This window comes from Herpailurus yagouaroundi, unplaced genomic scaffold (genome assembly GCF_014898765.1).
Source record: "Herpailurus yagouaroundi ecotype Mexico unplaced genomic scaffold, PumYag 162, whole genome shotgun sequence".
Lineage (NCBI taxonomy): Eukaryota > Metazoa > Chordata > Mammalia > Carnivora > Felidae > Herpailurus > Herpailurus yagouaroundi.
The window spans coordinates 69,796,331-69,816,603 of record NW_024412403.1 but is presented as its reverse complement, the minus strand read 5'-3'; the positions used below and the strand labels follow the sequence as shown (position 1 = coordinate 69,816,603).

Genomic DNA, 20,273 nt, shown 5'->3' with positions numbered 1-20,273 from the left:
ATCACCCACCCTCCCCTCCCTCCCACCCCCCATCAACCCTCAGTTTGCTCTCAGTTCTCAACAGTCTCTTATGCTTTTGTTGCCAAATTTCAATTACCTCAGATCCCCACTTTTTTTTTTTTCCTAATGGCTCTTTTTTTTCCCTCTTTTTCACAGGTGGCTTGTTATAGCAGTTGGTCTGGTCAGAGCATACCTGGCTAAGGGTAGCTATCATAGCCTTTATTATTCCATTGAAAAGCCTTTGAAATTCTTCCAAACTGGAGCCTTATTGGAGGTAGGTACTCAGATTTGTTGTTGTTATTGGTTTCCATCGTGATAAAATAAGAAACACGCTACTGAATTATATTGAAGGAGCCATAACTCTGTTGGATTTCCTTTAAATTTGAGAACTTGCCTCATAGCATACTATAATGTTGATGACCAGATTTATCTTTGTGACATTCTGGATAAGGCAAAATCTCATTGAATTTATATTACCTGGAATATATTTTACATCCAACTTCTATTGGAAATCAAATGAAACAAGCTTATAAGAGGATTGTTTTTAATTCTAGGGAAATCCTAGGGAAGTGTTAGCAAACTCAGATACTCTCAGCAGCCAGCTTATGATGGAAACAGTGAAGCTGGTAAGTGTAGGATGTTAGGAATGGTAGATCTAAGAAACAGTAGAGCCTCTATAAATGCATCAAAAAATTGTTTTAAATAAATGTTCATTAATTTCCCTGTATGAAGAATAACACGTATCTAGTCCTGTCTCCTGTGTTCAGTATATGTTAGAGTTTTTGAGTTGCGAGCGACAAAAACTCAATGCAAACTATTCTGAGCAAAAAAGGAATTTACTGGCTTTATAGTTGATAAAAATAAAGGGTTAACTTACAGAATCAAAGGGACCAGCTCAGTTATGAGACCCCAAGATTGGATTGGACTTTGTCAGACTCTTTCCACCTCTCATCTGTGTTTATGTCTGTTTCTCTTTGAATGTTGGTCTAAGGCTCCCCTACTATAGACTGCCTTCTCCACATGGAGAAGTTCTAGGGGAGGGTTCTGGTTGACCTTACTTAGACCAGTCACTCTTGCCTGTGATGTGAGATAGTTGATTAGCCAGGTCTAGGATATAAGCCCATCCTTCTGGCCAAAGGGACTATAAGCTTTGTTAATGGAAAAGGAGGTATAGGGTAGCTTTGGGCGCATAGTTCATTACGGTTGCAACAAAGATCTGGTATTCCGTTTCATTTCACTTAGCCTCCAGGACAAGCCCATCATGTCATTTCACCTCCAGGAAATGACATGCAACACCTTAAGCTCCCACCTTCACATTTGAAAGCAGAAAGTTGTTTTCATTTTTTTTCCCTCTCAGCAGAGGTTTCAATACTGTCCATATGTACATGTTTTAGGCAGATGGTATGGAAAAGTGAGCTTCCAGCTGTGAATCCAAGTACCCGTATTGTAACTCTGCTGGTTTTACCAACTAACTCTGTGATTTTGAGCAAGTCATTTACTTCTTGTCCACAGCTTCTTCTCATTTGAAATAACTAGGTTAAAGTTGATTTCCAAAGCCCCTTCCTGCCCTAACAGTTTGAGTCTGAGGAAACTTCAGCAAATCCTTGTGGGGGCCATTTGTTAAACTTCGAGTTTTGAATTTTTTTGGAAAGAGCGAAAGTAAGTAGTACCTTGCCTCTCAGAGCTTTGGCCAGCACAATTCTCTCAAGCTGTAAAGAAGCAAGTTTGGAGCCAGGACCATGAGAAACTTGCCCCAGTGCTTGACACAGTACGCAGGTGTGCCCAGTTAGAATATTTCATTAATTTAAAGCGGTTCTGTCTCTGTGAGACTTTGTAATAATAGAGGTATAATTTTTAAAATTTCAGTTTGTCTCAGGGAAGGTAGTGACATTAAATATGTTATACACAGAATCCACTCAGGAACCAAATCTTACATTTTGAAGGATTAGCTCATTTATCCCTATAGAATTTTGAACAGGGATTTAAGAAAACATTTTGGATTTTTGGTTTTATCTCTGTTATCCTCACTCAGAACCAATTAGGTGACAAATCCTGGATTTAATTTTGGGAAAAGGATTTTGCAAAATGAAGTGAGGGCTCCCAGGAATAGCAGGGAATTAGCTGTGTAGTTGTCAGTCACGGCAGCAGACCCCTCAGCCTGGGGCAAGAGAGCAGGCTTATGAAAAGTGCATTTCCTGAGTGGTCGGTGAAAGGCTATTTCATGTCTACTCCACCTGCATCCTAGAATATATTACGTGTGCACAGTGTTGTTGAAGTACAGATTAGTTATCCTCATGGGAATTATTAGTGTTTGACAATATATCTTTTTTGCAAGGGGAGAAAAGGAGAAAATGATCCCAGGGAGGTTGCTCATTTATACCTCTGTATGCTGAATGTCATTATAATTTTGTTTTATTGAAGGATAATTAGCATACAGTGTTAATAGTTTCAAGTGTGAAATATAGTGATTCAGCAGTTCTATACATTACTCAGTGCTTATCAAGATAAGTGTACTCTTAATCTCCTTTATCTGTTTCACCCGTCTCCCCCCAACCTCTGGCAACCACCAGTTTGTTCTCTATATTCAAGAGTCTGTTGGCGGTTTTTTTTATTTCCTAATATCCTGTCTTTGACTTTTATTTTCCTCTGTCTCTTTTGCATTTTTTGCCTTATTTTAAATTACAATTCTAGTATATTAATACACAATGTTGTATTAGTTTCAGTGTACAATATAATAATTCAGCAATTCTGTGCATTACTTAGTGCTCATCGTGATAAGTATACTTTTAATACCCTTCACCTATTTCACCCTTCCCCCCACCCACCTTCCCTCTGGTAACTATCAGTTTGTTCTCTCTCATTAAGAGTCCGTTTTTTGGGTTGTCTTTTTTTTCTTTGCTTGTTTGTTTTGTTTCTTAAATCCCACATATGAGTGAAATCATATGGTACTTGTCTTTCTCTACCTGACTTACTTCACTTAGCGTAATACTCTCTAAAATCATCCATGTTGTTGCAGATGGCAAGATCTCTTTCTTTTTTATGGCTGAGTAATGTAATATACATATATGTGTATATATATATATAATATATATAATATTATATGTATATATAATATTATATCATTGTATATGTATACTACTATAAATGAGGTTACTTGTATCTTTGTATGCTGAGTGTTAGTAGATTTTGTGGGAGTTTGCTTAAAAAGCAAATGGAGATTACTTGTTGTTTGCAACAAACTTCAAATTTTTTTAGGAAAATGTAACACTATGCTTTTCAAAAGATTTAGAAACATATGCCAGGCAAGTGCAAATGGGATGAAGTAGTATAATAAAGTAAACGATTTTGCTTCTGAGGAAATTAAATAATGTCTTGCAAAATGGGTGTATAGATATACTGAGTCAGTGATACAATAATGTATCTTTTTTATAAAATGAACACAAATCCTAATGTTTTTGCATGCTTGTTGGACAGTGTCTTGAGTGTATTTTATAGATACTTTTGCAAGTTATTCCACAGGTGATCATTTAAATAAGTGTGTGTTTGAGTTGCTGTAATGTATGCCATGGAGGCTGAGCCCTTACTAATAGAGAGCTTAAAGTCTTGTTGGGTAGATGATTATATTAGGGCTCTTGGCTGGAGATTACAGAAACCTCCTTAGCCAACTTGAACCGTAAGGGGACTTTTTTATAAGTTTATAAGATGTCCTATGGAATCCAAGGACAAGGATGCACCCAGAGCCCTTCAGGGAACCCAGGGATTCTTGCTGCACTCTTATCTCTGCTGTTCTCACTTTAATTGTCTCTGATTCTTTCTTCCCATCTTGCACACTAATTTTCTTGGTTTCTTAATCTACATGGCAAATAATGGTAATAGCCAAAAGCTTCTGAGACTATTGCTCCTGCAAACAAGGGAGCAACTAATTAGAAATAGAATCCTACCTGCTCCCAATTCCACATTCCCAGTGAAGGGCCTGAATTGTCCAGCTTGAATCAGGTTCTCATTCCTGGTCACCTGGTAGACAGGAGCAATTAGTCATATTAACCGTACAGAAGTTGGAGGGAAGGGCTAATTTCTAGAAAAAAGGGTACTAGGTGGAAAGCCCAGTAAGTATTTACCAAGGCACTGAAACACAGTACAACCAAAATTATAACGTTTGAAATGATTTATAAATTGACAGAAGATGAAATATACCGATAATCTTGTGAGCCAAGAGGTCAGTGAATGAATATAGTGTGTCTTGAATTGAATCTTGAGTAATCCTGAGAGCTAATTAACATATGTAGGAAAAATATATTTTAAAAATGTCATTCGTGGGTAAACAAATTTCCATACCATAAAATTAATGAATTGGTGATACATGTTATGACACAGACGAATCTTGAAAACATTATGCTATATGAAAGAAGCCAGACACAGAACAACACACATTATGTGATTCTATTTATATGAAATGTCCAGAGAGGCAAATCCATTGAGACAGAAAGTAGATTAGTGGTTGCCAGGGGCTGTGGGGAGGACAGAATAGGGAGTGACTGCTAATGGGTACAGGATTTCTTAAGGTGATGACAGTATTCTGGAATTAGTGGTGATGGTTGCACAACCTTGCAAATGTACTAAAAACTGCTGAATTGTACACTTTAAATGGTGAATTTTGTGGTATGTAAATTATGCATCAATTTTTAAAAAATTCAAATTTAAAAAATAAGCTGTGGGTAAATTTTCTTCTTCATTTGTTTTTGATCTGTGTTATTCATTGATAAGGATAGACTGCCTTTCCAGCTTTGTTAGAGTTGAGTTAAAGGTTAGAATTTAGTAGATTGATGTTGTATTATGACAGTTTAAAATTATTTCTGAGAGAATTTGGATTCAGTTAACATAAGACTATAATTATAGCAAAGACACTTAAATACTCATGATTGGGTATACTTCAGTGATTGGCAGTGTGATTCCAGTGGTTTAAGAATGGCTCTGCAAAGACATTAATTGTTGAGACTGAAATAGAGCGTCATCAACATATGTACATCACTATATATATCACTTACCTATCACTGTCCAGCTGGGAATGCCTACTGGACCACAGGAATTCCTTTTCTTCCCATTCTCTTCCAGATCCTTCTATTGTTTGGAACCCCCTCACCTACAAAAAAAAAAAAAAAAACAAAAGAGAGAAAACACCCCAGTCTCACTTGTGATCTTTTCTTAGAGTTTGTCTAGGGCTGAGGCTGCAGTGGCACAACTAGTTCCAGAGAAGCAGTGGAGGAGAATGGACAGTTTTTGTTGTGTCTTCTTACCCTACGACCATTTTCCAAGCCCCATCTCTGTAATCTGTTCTGACTCATTGTGCTTCATCTTTCAACTGCTTTCAGACCCTTTAATGACATATTCAGGAAGCTGACTTTGATTATTTCTCTAAAATAAAGCAAAATGTTAAGAACTTGTAGTGTCCATAAGAAGAAGGGGGCTCCCAGCTTGTCTTCCTGCCAGTTTTTCTGTCTGTTTACCTCAAATGGTAGATGACTTTTTTTTTTTTTTAATGTTTACTTATTTATCTTTGAGAGGGAGAAAGAGAGCACGTGCATGCCTGGGAAGAGGGTCAGAGAGAGAAGAGAGAGAGAATCCCAAGCAGGCTCCGTGCTGCTCATATTGTGATCCCATAAACGGGAGATCATGACCTCAGCTGAAATCAGGAGTTGGATGCTTGACCAACTGAGCCACCAGGCTCCCCTAGATGACTTTTTTCCCATAGGGATGCTTGGAGGTTACGTTCTGTGGCATTTAAAAAAAAATTTTTTTTTTTTTAATGTTTATTTATTTTTGAGAGAGAGAGAGAGGGAGACACAGAATCCGAAGTACGCTCCGGGCTCTCTGAGCTGTCAGCACAAAGCCTGACGTGGGGCTTGAACTCATGGAACCGTGAGATCGTGACCCGAGCCGAAGTTGGCCACTTAACCGATTGAGCCACCCAGGTGCCCACCCCTCTTTGGCATTATTAATATGGTAGTATTAATATGGTAGTATGCTTCAGGAACATCATTGGTTAAGTTTACTTTGTGTACTTGTCTGGGGACATGACCACCATCTGTAATATTTTTCCTCCCCGTGAAAACATGATAACTTCTCAAAAATAATAATTTAAAAAGGAAATTTTGAAACACAAGCTAAATGTACATTTTAGACTACCTTTATTCTGAAGACTTGTTTTGAGAAAACAGACCTCTAAAAGAGACCTCTGAAATGCTCACAGAGCAGTCATAGTGGGGATATTTCACAAAAACAGAAATGACAACAAACCTCAGACAAAGTAGCTTCAAAAACACTGAAAACCAGAGGTAAACTAGGGAACTTGGGTGTAATTAATGTCACAACGTTAGAAGGGAAGAGGGATCCTGTGGGAAACAGGAGCCCACACACACAGGCCTTCCTGCTTGATGACTCAAGCAAATAGAAGAAAATTGATATGGCATTCAAACAGGTGAGACAGCTAATGGCTATAGAAAGGAATGGACAGAACATTTTTTTTAAGTGAACTAAAAATATAGGTGGTGTCAGTACAGGGCAGGAAGGAGGCCATAGTGCAGAGAAAGTAGGTGATACTAAAGATCAAGAAAAGGCAAGAATTCCCAGTTATAGGCTGAGATTAAATAGATTGCAGAGCAGAAGCCATTGAGAATGTTCAGAATTCACCATTTCGAATATAAAAAAGAACATTATAAAATATGTAGTGCCAAGCAGATCAGAAATACTACGTGTTGGTGGATTAGCTAACGTGTGAATGATTGTCTGAACAATAGGAAAGCGAAATATATGAGGAAGTAGTGAAATTCAACAGACAAATAATAATGCAATAAGAACTGATGTACCTGGATTGAGGGTATACAACTTGTTCAAAAAGTAAGGTTGGAACAACAACAATAGAAAAGGTTGGAACGTGTAACTCGTAATCAGGAAAAATTCTAGAAAACTTTTCTGAAACTGAAAGACCAACTCAGTATGCTAATTGAGAGTATTTGGAGTTCCACATTGGAGCTGTTTTTCAAGAAAAAAAATCCTTTCCCTTTTTAGGCACCTATTTGGTAAATTTTTAAACTCAAAACAAAGATTAGCAATTTCCAGCAGAAAAGAGATCTTTTTTTTTTTTTTTTTGAGATCTTAAAATGTTACAGTAAAACAGCCTAAGGCCCTAGACTTTGAAGAATAAAAAAAATTCACATGAAGCTAGGAGAAAGCATTAGGTTCCTGGGTAACCTTGCAATTTCCTACAGATGGAGACAATTTGAGAATACCTACAAAAAGGAATGAAACTTTGGAAAAGCCTTATCAAAGGGTATTTGGCTCTTACGTAAATAAAATTAACTATGTCTTTAGAGTAGCAATGTTCTGAATCTGTGCCATTTGATACAGCAGCCACTATCACATGTGGCTATTGAGCCCTTGAAATGGGGCTGATGGGACTGAGAAACTTGAGTTTTAAGTTTTATTTATTTTTAGTTTAAATTTCAATAGGCACATGTGGGTAGTGGCCACTCCACTGGAGAGCATAGCTTTAGAGCATGATCCGGATTGCAAGGTGTCCATTTGGCATTTGATAAGATAATTCACATCTGACCCAAGTAGAATGAAATAGGAAGGAGAGTAAAGAAGCAAAGGGAGACAAACTTAACAGTGTAAATTCTGTGTCACTCCAGAATTCAAATTCCTAATTCATAAGGTGAAAATAATAAGAACGATTATTAGACTATGTTGATGTGTTTAGATTAGGAAAAATAGGAAAAAAGCAAATTGCAGGTAATGGGAGAGGTATGGAAGGGTATGTATGAAGCTGCTACTGGTGCTTATCCCCATGGAAGGGTGTGGTATTTGGGGGAGAATAAAAGGGAACTTCTCCTTTTTACTCTCTATACTTCAATGTGTGCTTATATATCACTTCCATGACTCTTGAAATAAAAGGGAAGGTATAATAAACATAATATGTGGGACACTTGGGTAGCTCAGTCAGTTGAACATCTGACTCTTGATTTTGGCTCAGGTCATGACCCCAGCATCATGGGATTGAGCCCTACATGGGGCCCTGTGCTGATCATGGAGCCTGCTTAAGGTTCCCTCTGCTCCTCTTCCCTGCTCACGCTCACTGTCTCTGTCTCAAAAATAAAAAAATAAATAAAAATAAAAAATAAATGTAACACATAATACAATATAATAGGAAACAAAAAGAGAAAAATAAGATTAAAACATTTTTTGAAAAAAGAAGAAAATAGGCAGTTTAGATAGATTACCTTGTGACTTAAAATGATGTACAGAATTTTACATCTGCTGTTAAAAAAGAAAAAGGAAAGGGACGCCTGGGTGGGCTCAATTGATTGAGTGCCTGACTCTTGATTTCTGCTCAGGTCATGATCTCACGGTTGTTGGGCTTCAAGCTGGGTGTGGAGCCTGCTTAAGATTCTTTCTCTCTCTCTCTCTCCCTCTCCCCCTACTCTCAAAAAAAAATAACAAAAAATAAAAAAGGAACAATAACAGTAAACCTACAAGATAACCAAGTATAGCACAAATGTATCATTTCTACTATTTATACAAATAGATTCATTAATTTTATCAAAATAAAAAGGTATAGTGATGGTTAACATTTTAAAAAACAAAATTCAGCAACCTGTTGCCTATAAAAGACAAGCTTATTGAAGGACAAACCAGCCTGCCATGACCAAGCATACAAGAAAAACAGGACCTCCCAGTTACAGCATAAGATAAAGTTGATAGCAGACCAGAAGCCAAAGGGAAACTGGCAGAGTTCACAGTTTGTCCTGCAGGAGGAACATGGCAGACATGTTGGTGAAATTAGTTGATGGGTAAATGATTATCATAGAAAAGCTGGCAGAAATGTTACAGAAGTAAAATTAGAATTGTACTTAAGAAGTGTCACGGTATATGTAAAAGAACACTGGAGACAAGAAATTTGGGTACTGAGACTTTACCTAAAGTGTTTTCCCAGTTTTAAGTTCAGTGAGGCTTCAGCATTTCATTATCAGATTACAAAAATAAAACAGATTGGGTGCCTGGGTAGTCCAGTTGGTTGAGCATCTGACTTTGGCTTAGGTCATGCTCTTGCGATTCATGAGTTCGTGCTCCACTCCACTTTCGATTCTCTGTCCCCCTCTCACTTTCCGTCCCCTGCTTCCGTGCTCTTAAAAAAAAAAAAAGAAAGCAAGTAACAAATTGATAAATTATAGAGGTTAGTATAGTAAGAAAGGTAAAATTAAGTGACAAAGAGAAGGTAATGGTAATTAAGGAAATTTCACCTGTTTTCTCCTTTAAAAATGACATAAAAGGGTTTTGAAAACAAGTTTAGATTGGAGTCTTTCAGGGAGTCCAATAAATACCCCCTTTTTCTTGCTTATGTTCTGAACATTGGGAAATAACTCAAAGGAATTGAATAAGGATCCTAAAAACTTTATTAGCAATAAAGGCCTGATAGTAGCTGTAAGACAGGTAAACTTGTCTTACTGCATGTAGTGCATTTGTTTATTGTTGTAGTCAATTTTTGGCAAATTTCTAGTATTTGTAGTCAAGGATGTCCTATTTCAAACAGTGAAACGTGAACATACAATTGCTAAAATAAACATATACTGTAAGTGTATTAGAAAATCAATTCCCATAAGCAGATACTGAGGAATCTGAGAGTCTCCAGGTCTCCTGCTGCACCTGTTGATACCAGAAAGCATTTAGCTTTTATAAGACCCTATCAGGATCATGTAGATCTATTGGGAAGAATATGGATTTTATGATGGAGGCTGTGTGTTAGTGTGCAAGCTAAACAGATTTGCTAACTGAACTCCAGAATTAGATCACCACCCACCCTATCCTAGGCAGCAGCGGCCCCGGGTGGTGAGGAGTAAATAGAGAACTTGAAGTTCTTTGTGAAAACCCCAGGGTAGAGCTGAGTCGAGCATTCCCCACCTATTCTTCCCAAATTTACTGCTCAGATGAGTCATTCTTCCTTTCCTGGGGTAAAGTGATTAGCAGGTGGAGAGAGACCAGAAATATTTGGGGAGATAACCCTTCTCATAGAAGTCAGAAGAGATGAAAAGGTGTTTCCCTCTAATCATAAGTTCTATATATTCATTTTAGAAAAAAAAACAGATAAGCATAAAGAAGAAAATGGATGGAATCAATGTTTTAAGAAAATGGAATCATACATACATATGGTATGATGATTTTCAAAACTAACCAGATACTGGTAAACATAACTCAGATTAGTTCTGGACCTCTCCACAGTAACATGAATGTGGTAGACATTTCTTGGGGAGCTGGCCAGCTCAGGAGATTTTGTCCTCACTGGAAATTCTCCCAGTTCTATGGCTATACCTCTGTTTCTTGATAGCAATGAAATCTCTACTGCCTCTCAGGCCATGACTGGCTGATCCAGGGGTATACACCTGGCCCACACTACACTCGCCAGATTTTTCTTCTCCCAAGAATTTGGAATTTTGAGTTGAAAGATATTGGGGCCCATTGTAGCCTAGTCACATTAAATCTATGAGCTACAGCTGAGGTCTCCAAAGGTGCCTCAGTTCTGATTCCTCTTGAGATTTGCTAAACTTTATTGTGAGCAAATTTTGATTGCCATAGTCAGTAGAGTTGTGACTAGATGTTTTACAACACCTGAGGGAGTCCAACTCAGTAAAGATTTTTCTTGCATCTATCCTGACTTTTGTATATCCCCCAGGCTAACCACTGTGTAAATATAAATTGATAGCTTTGTAGTACATATTGATACTAAAATATCCTCATGAGAAATGAAGCAAAAAGCTTAAGTTAGAAGAAGGTCGTTGTCTTAATTTTCTATTGCTGCTTCAAAGTCCAGATCTCATGGGCACCTGGGTGGCTCAGTTAGTTAAGTGTCTGTCTTTGGCTCAGGTCATGATCTCCCGGTTTATGAGTTTGAGCCCCACATCAAGCTCTCTGCTGTTAGCGCAGAGCCTGCTTTGGATCCTCTGCCTCCCTCTCTCTCTCTGCCCCTCCTCGTTCTCTCTCTCTCTCTCTCTCTCTCTCTCTCTCTCTCTCTCTCTTTCAAAAATAAACATTTAAAAAATAAAGATCTCATAAACTTAGCAGCTTGCTTTTAAAATAACACTCATTTATTAACTCATGGTTCCGTAAGTCAAAAGCTGGACTTGGCTGGGTTGTCCACACAGAGTCTCATAAGACTTAAATTAAGGTGTGGGTCAGGCTGGCCCTAATCTCTGGGCTCTAGGGAAGAATCTGCTAATAAGCTCATTCAGCTTGTTGGCAGAATCCAGTTCTTGTGGTTGAAGGTCTGACATCCACTTCCCTTGCTGTCAGCTGGAGGTCACTTCCTGCTTCTGCCACCAGCTTTGCTTTTAAAGGGCTCACTTTGTTGGATCAGGTCTATCCATATAATCTCCATATTTTAGAATCAATGGATTTGGGACTTTAATTACATTTGTAAAAGTACCTAGATTAGTGTTTGGATAACCACCAAATAGGAATCATGGGGAATCATCTTTAGAATTTTGCCTACCACAGTTGATATAAAAAGTGAACCTGAGTGAAATAAAGCTATCATCACAAAATAATTGAGTAATTTGTTCACTCTGCCCATTGTACTCTGTAAGTATTAACACCATTTCCAACTTGCTTATTTAGTTGAAAAGGATTTCAGTGTGATAGTGTTGTTATTGCAAAAGCAATGAAATGGACTGAAATGATGTAACAGGGGATTTGAGATTCCTGTTCAGACTTCAGTTATTAAGTTAGTGAAGGTACATGAAATACAGGGATCTCCTTGGATTTTTAAAACATAACTATCTTAATATTTCTTATTAATTGTCTTTTGGGGATTACCATAGTTTTTCGGTTTTATCCTCTAAGTATCCAATCTGTTACACAATTGCTTTATTATAAGCCTTTTGCATTATTGGTTTATTTGTTTTTATCTAATCCATCTCTGCCTTGTTGCACCATTCAAAGAATGTGGACATAAGGATAGGCTTTCTGTGATACTTTCTTCCTACCTTATCTCATGACATAACCTAGAGGATTATTTTGACACCACACTTACAAATGAATAAGACCTGGCTCATTTGTGATGATACTGTACTTTCTTTTTTTTTCTTTTGATGTTTTTACTTTGGCTGTTATTTATCTTGGTGAATATTCTAACTTCAGTTAAGATTACTTCTCTATGTCCATTACTATATTAATACTATTTTTTATTCTAGTGTTGGTCTGTATCTCTGCTTTTTTATTGTTCTGTGCTAGTTCAAAGTGCTTTCTGATATTCTTATTTTTATTTTATTTTTTAAACACTTATTTATTTTGAGAGATAGAGAGAGACTGAGCATGAGCCGGGGAGAGGCAGAGAGAGAGGTAGACACAGAATCCGAAGCAGGCTCCACTCTGAGCCATCAGCACAGAGCCCAACGTGGGGCTTGAACCCACGAACTGGGAGATTATGACCTGAGCCAAAGTCAGATGCTTAACCGACTGAGCCACCCAGGCGCCCCTGATATTCTTATTTTTAAATCCAAACTTATTTTTCATAAATTGTCACATACATCTGACTGCTTCATTATGTACCCAAACATTTGTATACTGAAATACATTTTTTAAAAAGTAAATTACTTTCTATTTCGTCTTTGCATATCAGTTAGAACATCGTACTTTTTAAAAATGTTTGGGTGGATAAATGATACCATCTGTGAATTTCATTTCAGGATAGAAGAGGTATTATAAAATATATGTGATTAAAAAGGGGAGGGGCGCCTGGGTGGCGCAGTCGGCTAAGCGTCCGACTTCAGCCAGGTCACGATCTCACAGTCAGTGAGTTCGAGCCCCGCGTCAGGCTCTGGGCTGATGGCTCAGAGCCTGGAGCCTGTTTCCGATTCTGTGTCTCCCTCTCTCTCTGCCCCTCCCCCGTTCATGCTCTGTCTCTCTCTGTCCCAAAAATAAATAAACGTTGAAAAAAAATTAAAAAAAAAAAATAAAAAGGGGAGATAGAGTCTACTAGGACTGACTTGCTATTCTGTCACACAAAGAAAACGTGATAGCCCTTAAGCACTCTACAGTTGATGCTTACACAACACAGAGGTTGGGGCACCAACCTCCTATGCAGTTGAAAATCCATGTATAACTTTTGACTCCCCAAAAACTTAACTCCTAATAGCCTACTATTGGCCAGAAGCTTTACCAATAACATAAACAGTTGATAAATTATAAGGAAGAGAAAATGCAGTTATTGTACAGTACATTAGTAGAGTGAGGCACCACACCTGTCCTCATCCCCACCCAAAGTTAGCAAAGCTGGATCCTGGAGTCATACCCAGTCTGTACTCCTCTTCCCAGGAATGTAGGAAACCTCATTCTAAGCACAGTTCAGGGGAAGTCAGAGAACTGGCAAAGGCAGAGCACTTTTAGACCTTCCCTGTAGGTCACTTGCTTCACCTGACCCCCCTTTACATAGTTCTAATACAGTTTCTGCTTGTGGGAAATGCTGGCAAGCCAAGAGAGGCCAGTTCCCCTTGGGTATTGTTTCCCAGCCTTAGAGAGTTTTCAGCACCGTGGACAGCGCCCCCCTCCCTGCTTTTTCTCTCTGCAACCTAGGTTTCTGCCTGATGCTATCCTGCACCCAGAGTTCTTCTGGAACTCCAGGTTATCATTCTGTGGTCCTTGGACCACTCTGGCCAGTGACTGGCCCTGCCACTTTGTTGAGAATCCCTCCCCAGAGCTGGTTCCTTTGCGTCTCTCAGTTGAAGACTTCAATGAACCCAGCTTCCCCAACGTGGGCGGTATGGTAAGGAGTGCCAGGAGCAGGCAAGACCCCTACTGTCCCAGCTTTCTCCATATGTTTCTTCCACCTTCTCTTCACTGCTAAATATTTGGCAACCTCTATCTTTTTAATCACTATATAAAATATGTGTTTATTGAAAAAAATCTGAGTGTAAGTGGACCCATGCAGTTCAAACTATTGTTGTGTAAGGATCAACTGTATATCCTTTGCTGTAATGTCCAATTGTTAATCAGCTGCCTGGATGGGTGCCTTACCACATACGTGGATAGGTTTTCTATTTGTGCACTGTCATTTGTCTTGTCTCAGCATGCTCTTTATTCATGTCTTTCATTCCTCATTTAAATCTATAGACATCTTAGTTTTCCTCAACTTTGCAGCAGGAGGTCCAGTTTATCTTGTCATATTCACACATTTGAGATTCTTAGCAGTGTTTTCTTTTGAAAAAGATTATAAGATTTGCAGTGTAATAATGCTTTTCTTGTCAATTATCAACAAATTTGTGAAGCTTGATTTTTTTTTTTAATCCAAGCCTCCTTCACTTCCCCCCACCCCAATTTAGTGAAATAACAATTTTTGAGTATATGGTCTTGTATTTTAGATGAGCTAAGTCTTGTCAAGTTATAACTTCAGATATCTTCTAACTAATGTGCAATAAAATAATATGATAGAAAAATCAGTAGAGTAGAAATAGAGCCTAGATTCTGGACCCTGGTTACTACTTTGGGCAATTTGAACAGCTTTTCTTAGCCTTGATTTTCTCATCTGTAAGTAGAGATAACTGTCCTATCTGCCAGGGTTGTTGTTAGGACCAAATAATAAACTGCTACAGAAATGTGAATTCTAAAGTGTACTACAATAGCTGATAGGTCTTATCATCCAGAAAAGCTTTGATCATTAAATAATATTATGGATGGGTGCAGATTACATTTTTATTATTATATAAGTTTCAGGTATACAGCTTTACAATTCAATATCTGTATACACTACAAAGTGGTCACCATAAGTCTAGTTCCCAACCATACCATTGACCCCCTTCACCCCTTTCACCCACCCCATAGCCCCCTTCCCCTCTGGTAACCATTAGTCTGTTCTCTGTGAGTTGTTTTTGTTTTATTTTGTTCACTTGTTTTGTTGTTTTTTACATATGAGTGAAATCATATGATATTTGTCTTTCTCTATCTGACTTATTTTGTTGAGCATAATGCCCTCAAGGTCTATCCATGTTGTAGCAAATGGCAAGATTCATTCTTTTTTATGGCTGAGTAGTATGCCATTTTATAAATATGCCACATCTTCTTTATCCATTCAGCTGTTAATGGACACTTAGGTTGTTTTCATATCTTGGCTATTATAAATAATGCTACAGTGAACTTAGGGGTGCATGTATCTTTTTGAATTCGTGTTTTTATATTCTTCACATAAATATGAAGTGGAATAGATGGGTCATATGGTAGATTTATCCTTTTTTTTCTCATTTATTTATTTATTTTGTGAGGGAGTGAGCATTCTTGTCTTTTTCCTGTTATTAAGAGGAAAAGTTTTTGGGGTGCCTGGGTGGCTCAGTTGGCTAAGCATCCAACTTCAGCTCAGGTCATGATCTTGCAGTTCATGAGTTTGAGCCCCACATCGGGCTCCGTGCTGACAGCTCAGAGTCTGGAGCCTGCTTCAGATTCTGTGCCTCCTTCTTTCTCTGCCCCTCCCCTGCTCATGCTTGCTCTCTCTCTCTCAAAAAATAAATACACATTAAAAAAATTTAAGAGGAAAAGCTTTCAACTATTCACTGCTGAATACAAGAAAAAAAATATGTTAGCTGTAGAATTGTCATTTATGCCCTTTATTATATTGAGGTACATTCCCTCTGTACCTACTTTGTTGAGAGTTTTTTATTTTATTTTTGGGACAGAGAGAGACAGAGCATGAACGGGGGAGGGGCAGAGAGAGAGGGAGACACAGAATCGGAAACAGGCTCCAGGCTCCGAGCCATCAGCCCAGAGCCTGACGCGGGGCTCGAACTCACGGACTGCGAGATCGTGACCTGGCTGAAGTCGGACGCTTAACCGACTGCGCCACCCAGGCGCCCCGAGAGTTTTTATCATAAATGGATGTTGAATTTTGAGTGCTCTTTTTTTGCATCTATTGAGATCATATGATTTTTATTTTTCACTGTGTTGATGTAATGTATCATATTGATTTGCACCTGTTGAACCATCCTTGCATCCCAAGAATAAATCTCATTGGATCATGGTGTATGATCCTTTTAATGCATTGTTGGATTTAGCTTGCTAAAATTTGTTGAGGATTTTACATCTATTTTTATCAAGGATATTGGCCTGGTAATTTCTTTTTTGTGTGTGATGTCCTTGTCTGATTTTGGTGTTGGTGGTGCTGGCCTCATAAAATACATTTGGAAGCTTTTCTTTCTCCTGTTTTTTGGAAGAGTTTGAAAAGGACAGGTATTAAGTCTTCTTTGAATGGTAGAATTTGTCAGTGAGGCCACCTGGTCCTGGACTTTTGTTTGTTGGGAGGTTTTTGATTACTGTTTCAGTCTCCTTGCTAGTTATCAATCTATTCTGATTTTCTGTTTCTTCATGTTTCAGTCTTGGCAGATTATATGTTTCTAGGAATTTACCCATTTCTCCTAGGTTGTTATTTCTTGGTCTCAATTGTAACTTCTCTTTCATTTCTGATTTTATGTATTTGAGCCCTCTCTTCTGTTTTTCTTGCCTGGTTTAAGCTAAGGGTTTGTTGATTTTCTCTTTTCAAAGAGCCAGCTCTTGCTTTCATTGTTTTTTTGTTTTGTTTTGTTTTTATTGTGCTTTGAATCTATTTCATTTATTTCTACTCTGATCTTATTATTTTCTTCCTTCTATAATTTGAGGCTTTGTTTGTTCTTCTTTTTCTAGTTCCTTTAGGTGCAAAGTTAGATTGCTTATTTGAGGTGTTTTGTTTCTTGACGTGGCCCTGTTTTGCTCTGAACTTCCCTCTTAGAACCACTTCTGCTGCATCCCATAGATTTTGATGTGTTGGATTTTTGTATTCATTTGTCTCTAGGTATTTTATTTCTCCTTCGGTTTCTTGGATGAACTATTGACTGCTCAGGAGCATGCTGCTTAATCTCCATATTTTTGTGGCGTTTTTTTTTTTTCCTTGTAATTAATTTCTAGTTTCATACCATTGTGGTCAGAAAAAAATGGTTATAATATGATGTCAATCTTTTTCATTTTATCGAGACTTGCTTTTTGGCCCAGCATGTGATCTGTCCTGGAGAATGTTCCATGTGCAATTGAGAAGAATGTGTTTTCTGCTGCTTTGGGATGGAATGTTCTGTATATATCTATTAAGTCCATCAGGTCTAATGTGTTGTTTAAGGCTAGTGTTTCCTAATTGATTTTTTGTCTGGATGATCTATCTATTGATGAAAGTAGGGTATTAAAATCTCCTACTGTTACTGTGTTTATGATTTCAGGTCCTCCCTTTAGGTCTGTTAATATTTGTTTTCTATGTTTTGGCAGTCCTATGTTGGGTGCATATGTATTTATAAATGTTATATTTTCTTGCTGGATTGACTCCTGTGTCATTATATAATGCTCTTCTTTGTCTTTTATTATAGTCTTTGTATTAAAGTCCATTTTATCTGATAGGAGGATATCCAGCTTTCTTTTCATTTCCATTTGCATGGCATATCTTTTTTTAACCCTTCCCTTTCACTCTGTGCCTTTACTTCTGAAGTGAGTCTCGTAGGCAGCATATAGATGGGTCTCATTTTTTTATATATTTAGCCATTCTGTGTCTTTAGATTGGTGAATTTAGTCCATTTATATTTAAAGTAATTATTAAGTAATAACTTATTGCCATTTTGTTAATTGTTTTCTGGCTATCTTTGTAATTCCTCTCTGTTCCTTCTCTTTTTCTCTTTTCTTGTGGTGTGATGGCTTTCTTTAGTGTTAGGTTTAAATTCCTTTCTCATTTTCTTTTGTGTATTTACTCTAAATTTTTTCCTTGTTGTTACTTTGAGGTTCACACAAAATATTCTGTGTAAATAGCAGTCTGTTTTAATTTGATAGCAACTTAATTTTATTTTTTTATTTTTATTTTTTTTAATATATGAAATTTATTGTCAAATTGGTTTGCAACTTAATTTTAAACACAATTCAAAGCTTTACCTTTTTACTCTTCTCCCCCACATTTATATTTTTGATGATACATTTTGTATCTTTTTCTTCTATGCTTCCCTTAATTCATTATTGTAATTTCAGTTAAGTTTACTACTTTGTCTTTTAACCTTAATGGTTGCTTTATAAGTGATTGATTCACTACCTTGTTTATATATTTACCTTTTCCAGTGAGAATTTTACTTTCATATGTTTTCTTACTAATTAGTGCCAATTTTCTTCAGCTTAAAGAAGTCCCTTTAGTATTTCTTGTAGGGCTGGTTTATTGGTGATGAATATTTTTAGCTGTTACTTACATGGAAAGCTCATAATCTGTTCTTCAATTCTGAATGAAAACTTTGCTAGGCAGAGAATTTGAGATGGAAGTTTTTAGCTTTCAGCACTTTGTATATGCCTTCTGGCATGTAAAGTTTCTACCGAAAAATTTGATAATAGCCTTGTAGGGTTTCCCTTGTACATAACAAGTTGTTTTTCTCTTGTTGCTTTTAGGATTCTCTCTTAATCCTTAGCTTTTACCATTTTAACTATAATGTATCTTGGTGTGGATCTCTTTGGGGATACCTTATTTGAAACTCTGGGAATCCTGGACCTGGGTGTTCAGTTCCTTTCCCAGATTAGGGAAATTTTCAGCCATTATTTTTTCAAATAATTTTCTTGCCCTTTCTCTCTGTTCTCCTTCTGAGAGCCCTACAATGTGAATATTATCCCACTTGATGTTGTCTTAAAGGTCCCTTAAGTGTCTTCACTTTTCTTAATTTTTTCCTCTTTTTTTTTTAAACCACATTTGTAAAGGTGCTATGTAACCTGGAAAAAGTGTTAATTATTATAAGATATTTTGGAAGTAGCCAGATAAAGTGTCAGAGCATAGAGACATGTCTGCTAATGTTTTTTTTTCTTGAATTTACATTCTCAGAACTGTTTCTAAAATTAGAATTCTAATTAATTTCCTATCTTCTCTTCTTTTTTCAAAAGACTGTTTTCAGGTATGTTCTCCTTAATTTTTTGTTCCTTAAAAAATGATTGTGGGGACACCTGGGTGGCTCAGTTGGTTAAACATCCAACTTCACCTCAGGTCATGATCTCATGGCTTGGGGGTTCGAGCCCCACATCAGGCTCTGTGCTGACAGCTCAGAGCCTGGAGCCTGCTACAGATTCTGTGTCTCTATCTCTCTCTGCCCCTCTCCTGTGCGTGCGCTTTCTCTCTCAAAAATAAACATTAAAAAAAATTTTTTTTAAATGATTGTGGTAGTTTTTGGTATTTAGTTAAAAAATGGGCAGTTAACAAAATAAACAGCTATATCAATTCCCTCCCCTATTAAAATTGTGGATTTTTTTTAGCCCTTGTGATTAAGGTGTCTGGGAGCCAATACATTATAATTCTTTGATTCAGATTGGAGTTTAGGGAATTTTTCCCCCTTCTACTGCCTACTCCCATTACCAAGCCCCACCACTTCTTTATCAGAGTAATTCGCAGCTACATTCTTTCTTTCCTGTGTTCTCAACTCTCATACTGTGCAGGTCATTATTATACCACACTTAAATAACTGCTGCAGCTCCTTTGCTATTCATTCTGCCCTTGATTCCTTTGTGCTCCAAACCTTCCAGAGCTTCTTAACATTTATCCATTGCATCACCTTTTTCTTTCAATGTTTACTATTGAAGTATAGTTGATATATACGATTATATTAACTTCAGGTGCATAAAATAGTTATTCAACAATTTTATGTATTATTTAGTTCTCACCTCAATGAATCTGGTTACCATCTATTACCATACAACTTTTTTTTTTTTTTTTTTTTTTACCAACTAGGGAGATACCTTTGGGCTTTTCTTTCTTTCTCTAAAGTAGCTTTATTCAAGTATTGTTAACATACAATATTATATTAGTTTCAAGTGTACAACATAATATTTCAACAGTTGTATTCATTGCACTCATCATAAGTGTACTCTTAAATCCCCATCACCTATTTCAGTCATCTCCCCTGGCCATCTTCCCCATTGATAACCACCAGTTTGTTTTCTATAGTTAACAGTCTGGTTTTTTGTTTTTGTCTCTTTTTTTCTTTGTTTTGTTTCCTAAATACCACATATGAGTGAAATCATATGGTATTTGTCTTTCTCTGACTGACTTCACTTAATATAATACTCTCTAGATCCATCCATGTCATTGCAAATGGCAAGGTTTCATTCTTTTTTTATGGCTGGGTAATATTCTACTGTGTATATATAAAACGTCTTTATCCATTCATCTATCAACGGACACTTAAGTTGCTTCCATATCTTGGCTACTGTAA

General features: G+C 37.2%; 1 protein-coding gene across 2 annotated transcripts in view; it reads left to right on the top strand.

Annotated features, from left to right (window-relative positions):
* The window catches only part of HACD2 (3-hydroxyacyl-CoA dehydratase 2), a 105,583-nt gene that overhangs the window by 2,905 nt on the left and 82,405 nt on the right, over positions 1-20,273 (top strand). For both annotated transcript variants that reach the window (XM_040484712.1, XM_040484713.1), the window contains exon 2: positions 157-274. In XM_040484712.1, the coding sequence (XP_040340646.1) occupies positions 157-274 (118 nt within the window). The remainder of the gene's footprint in view (positions 1-156; positions 275-20,273) is intronic.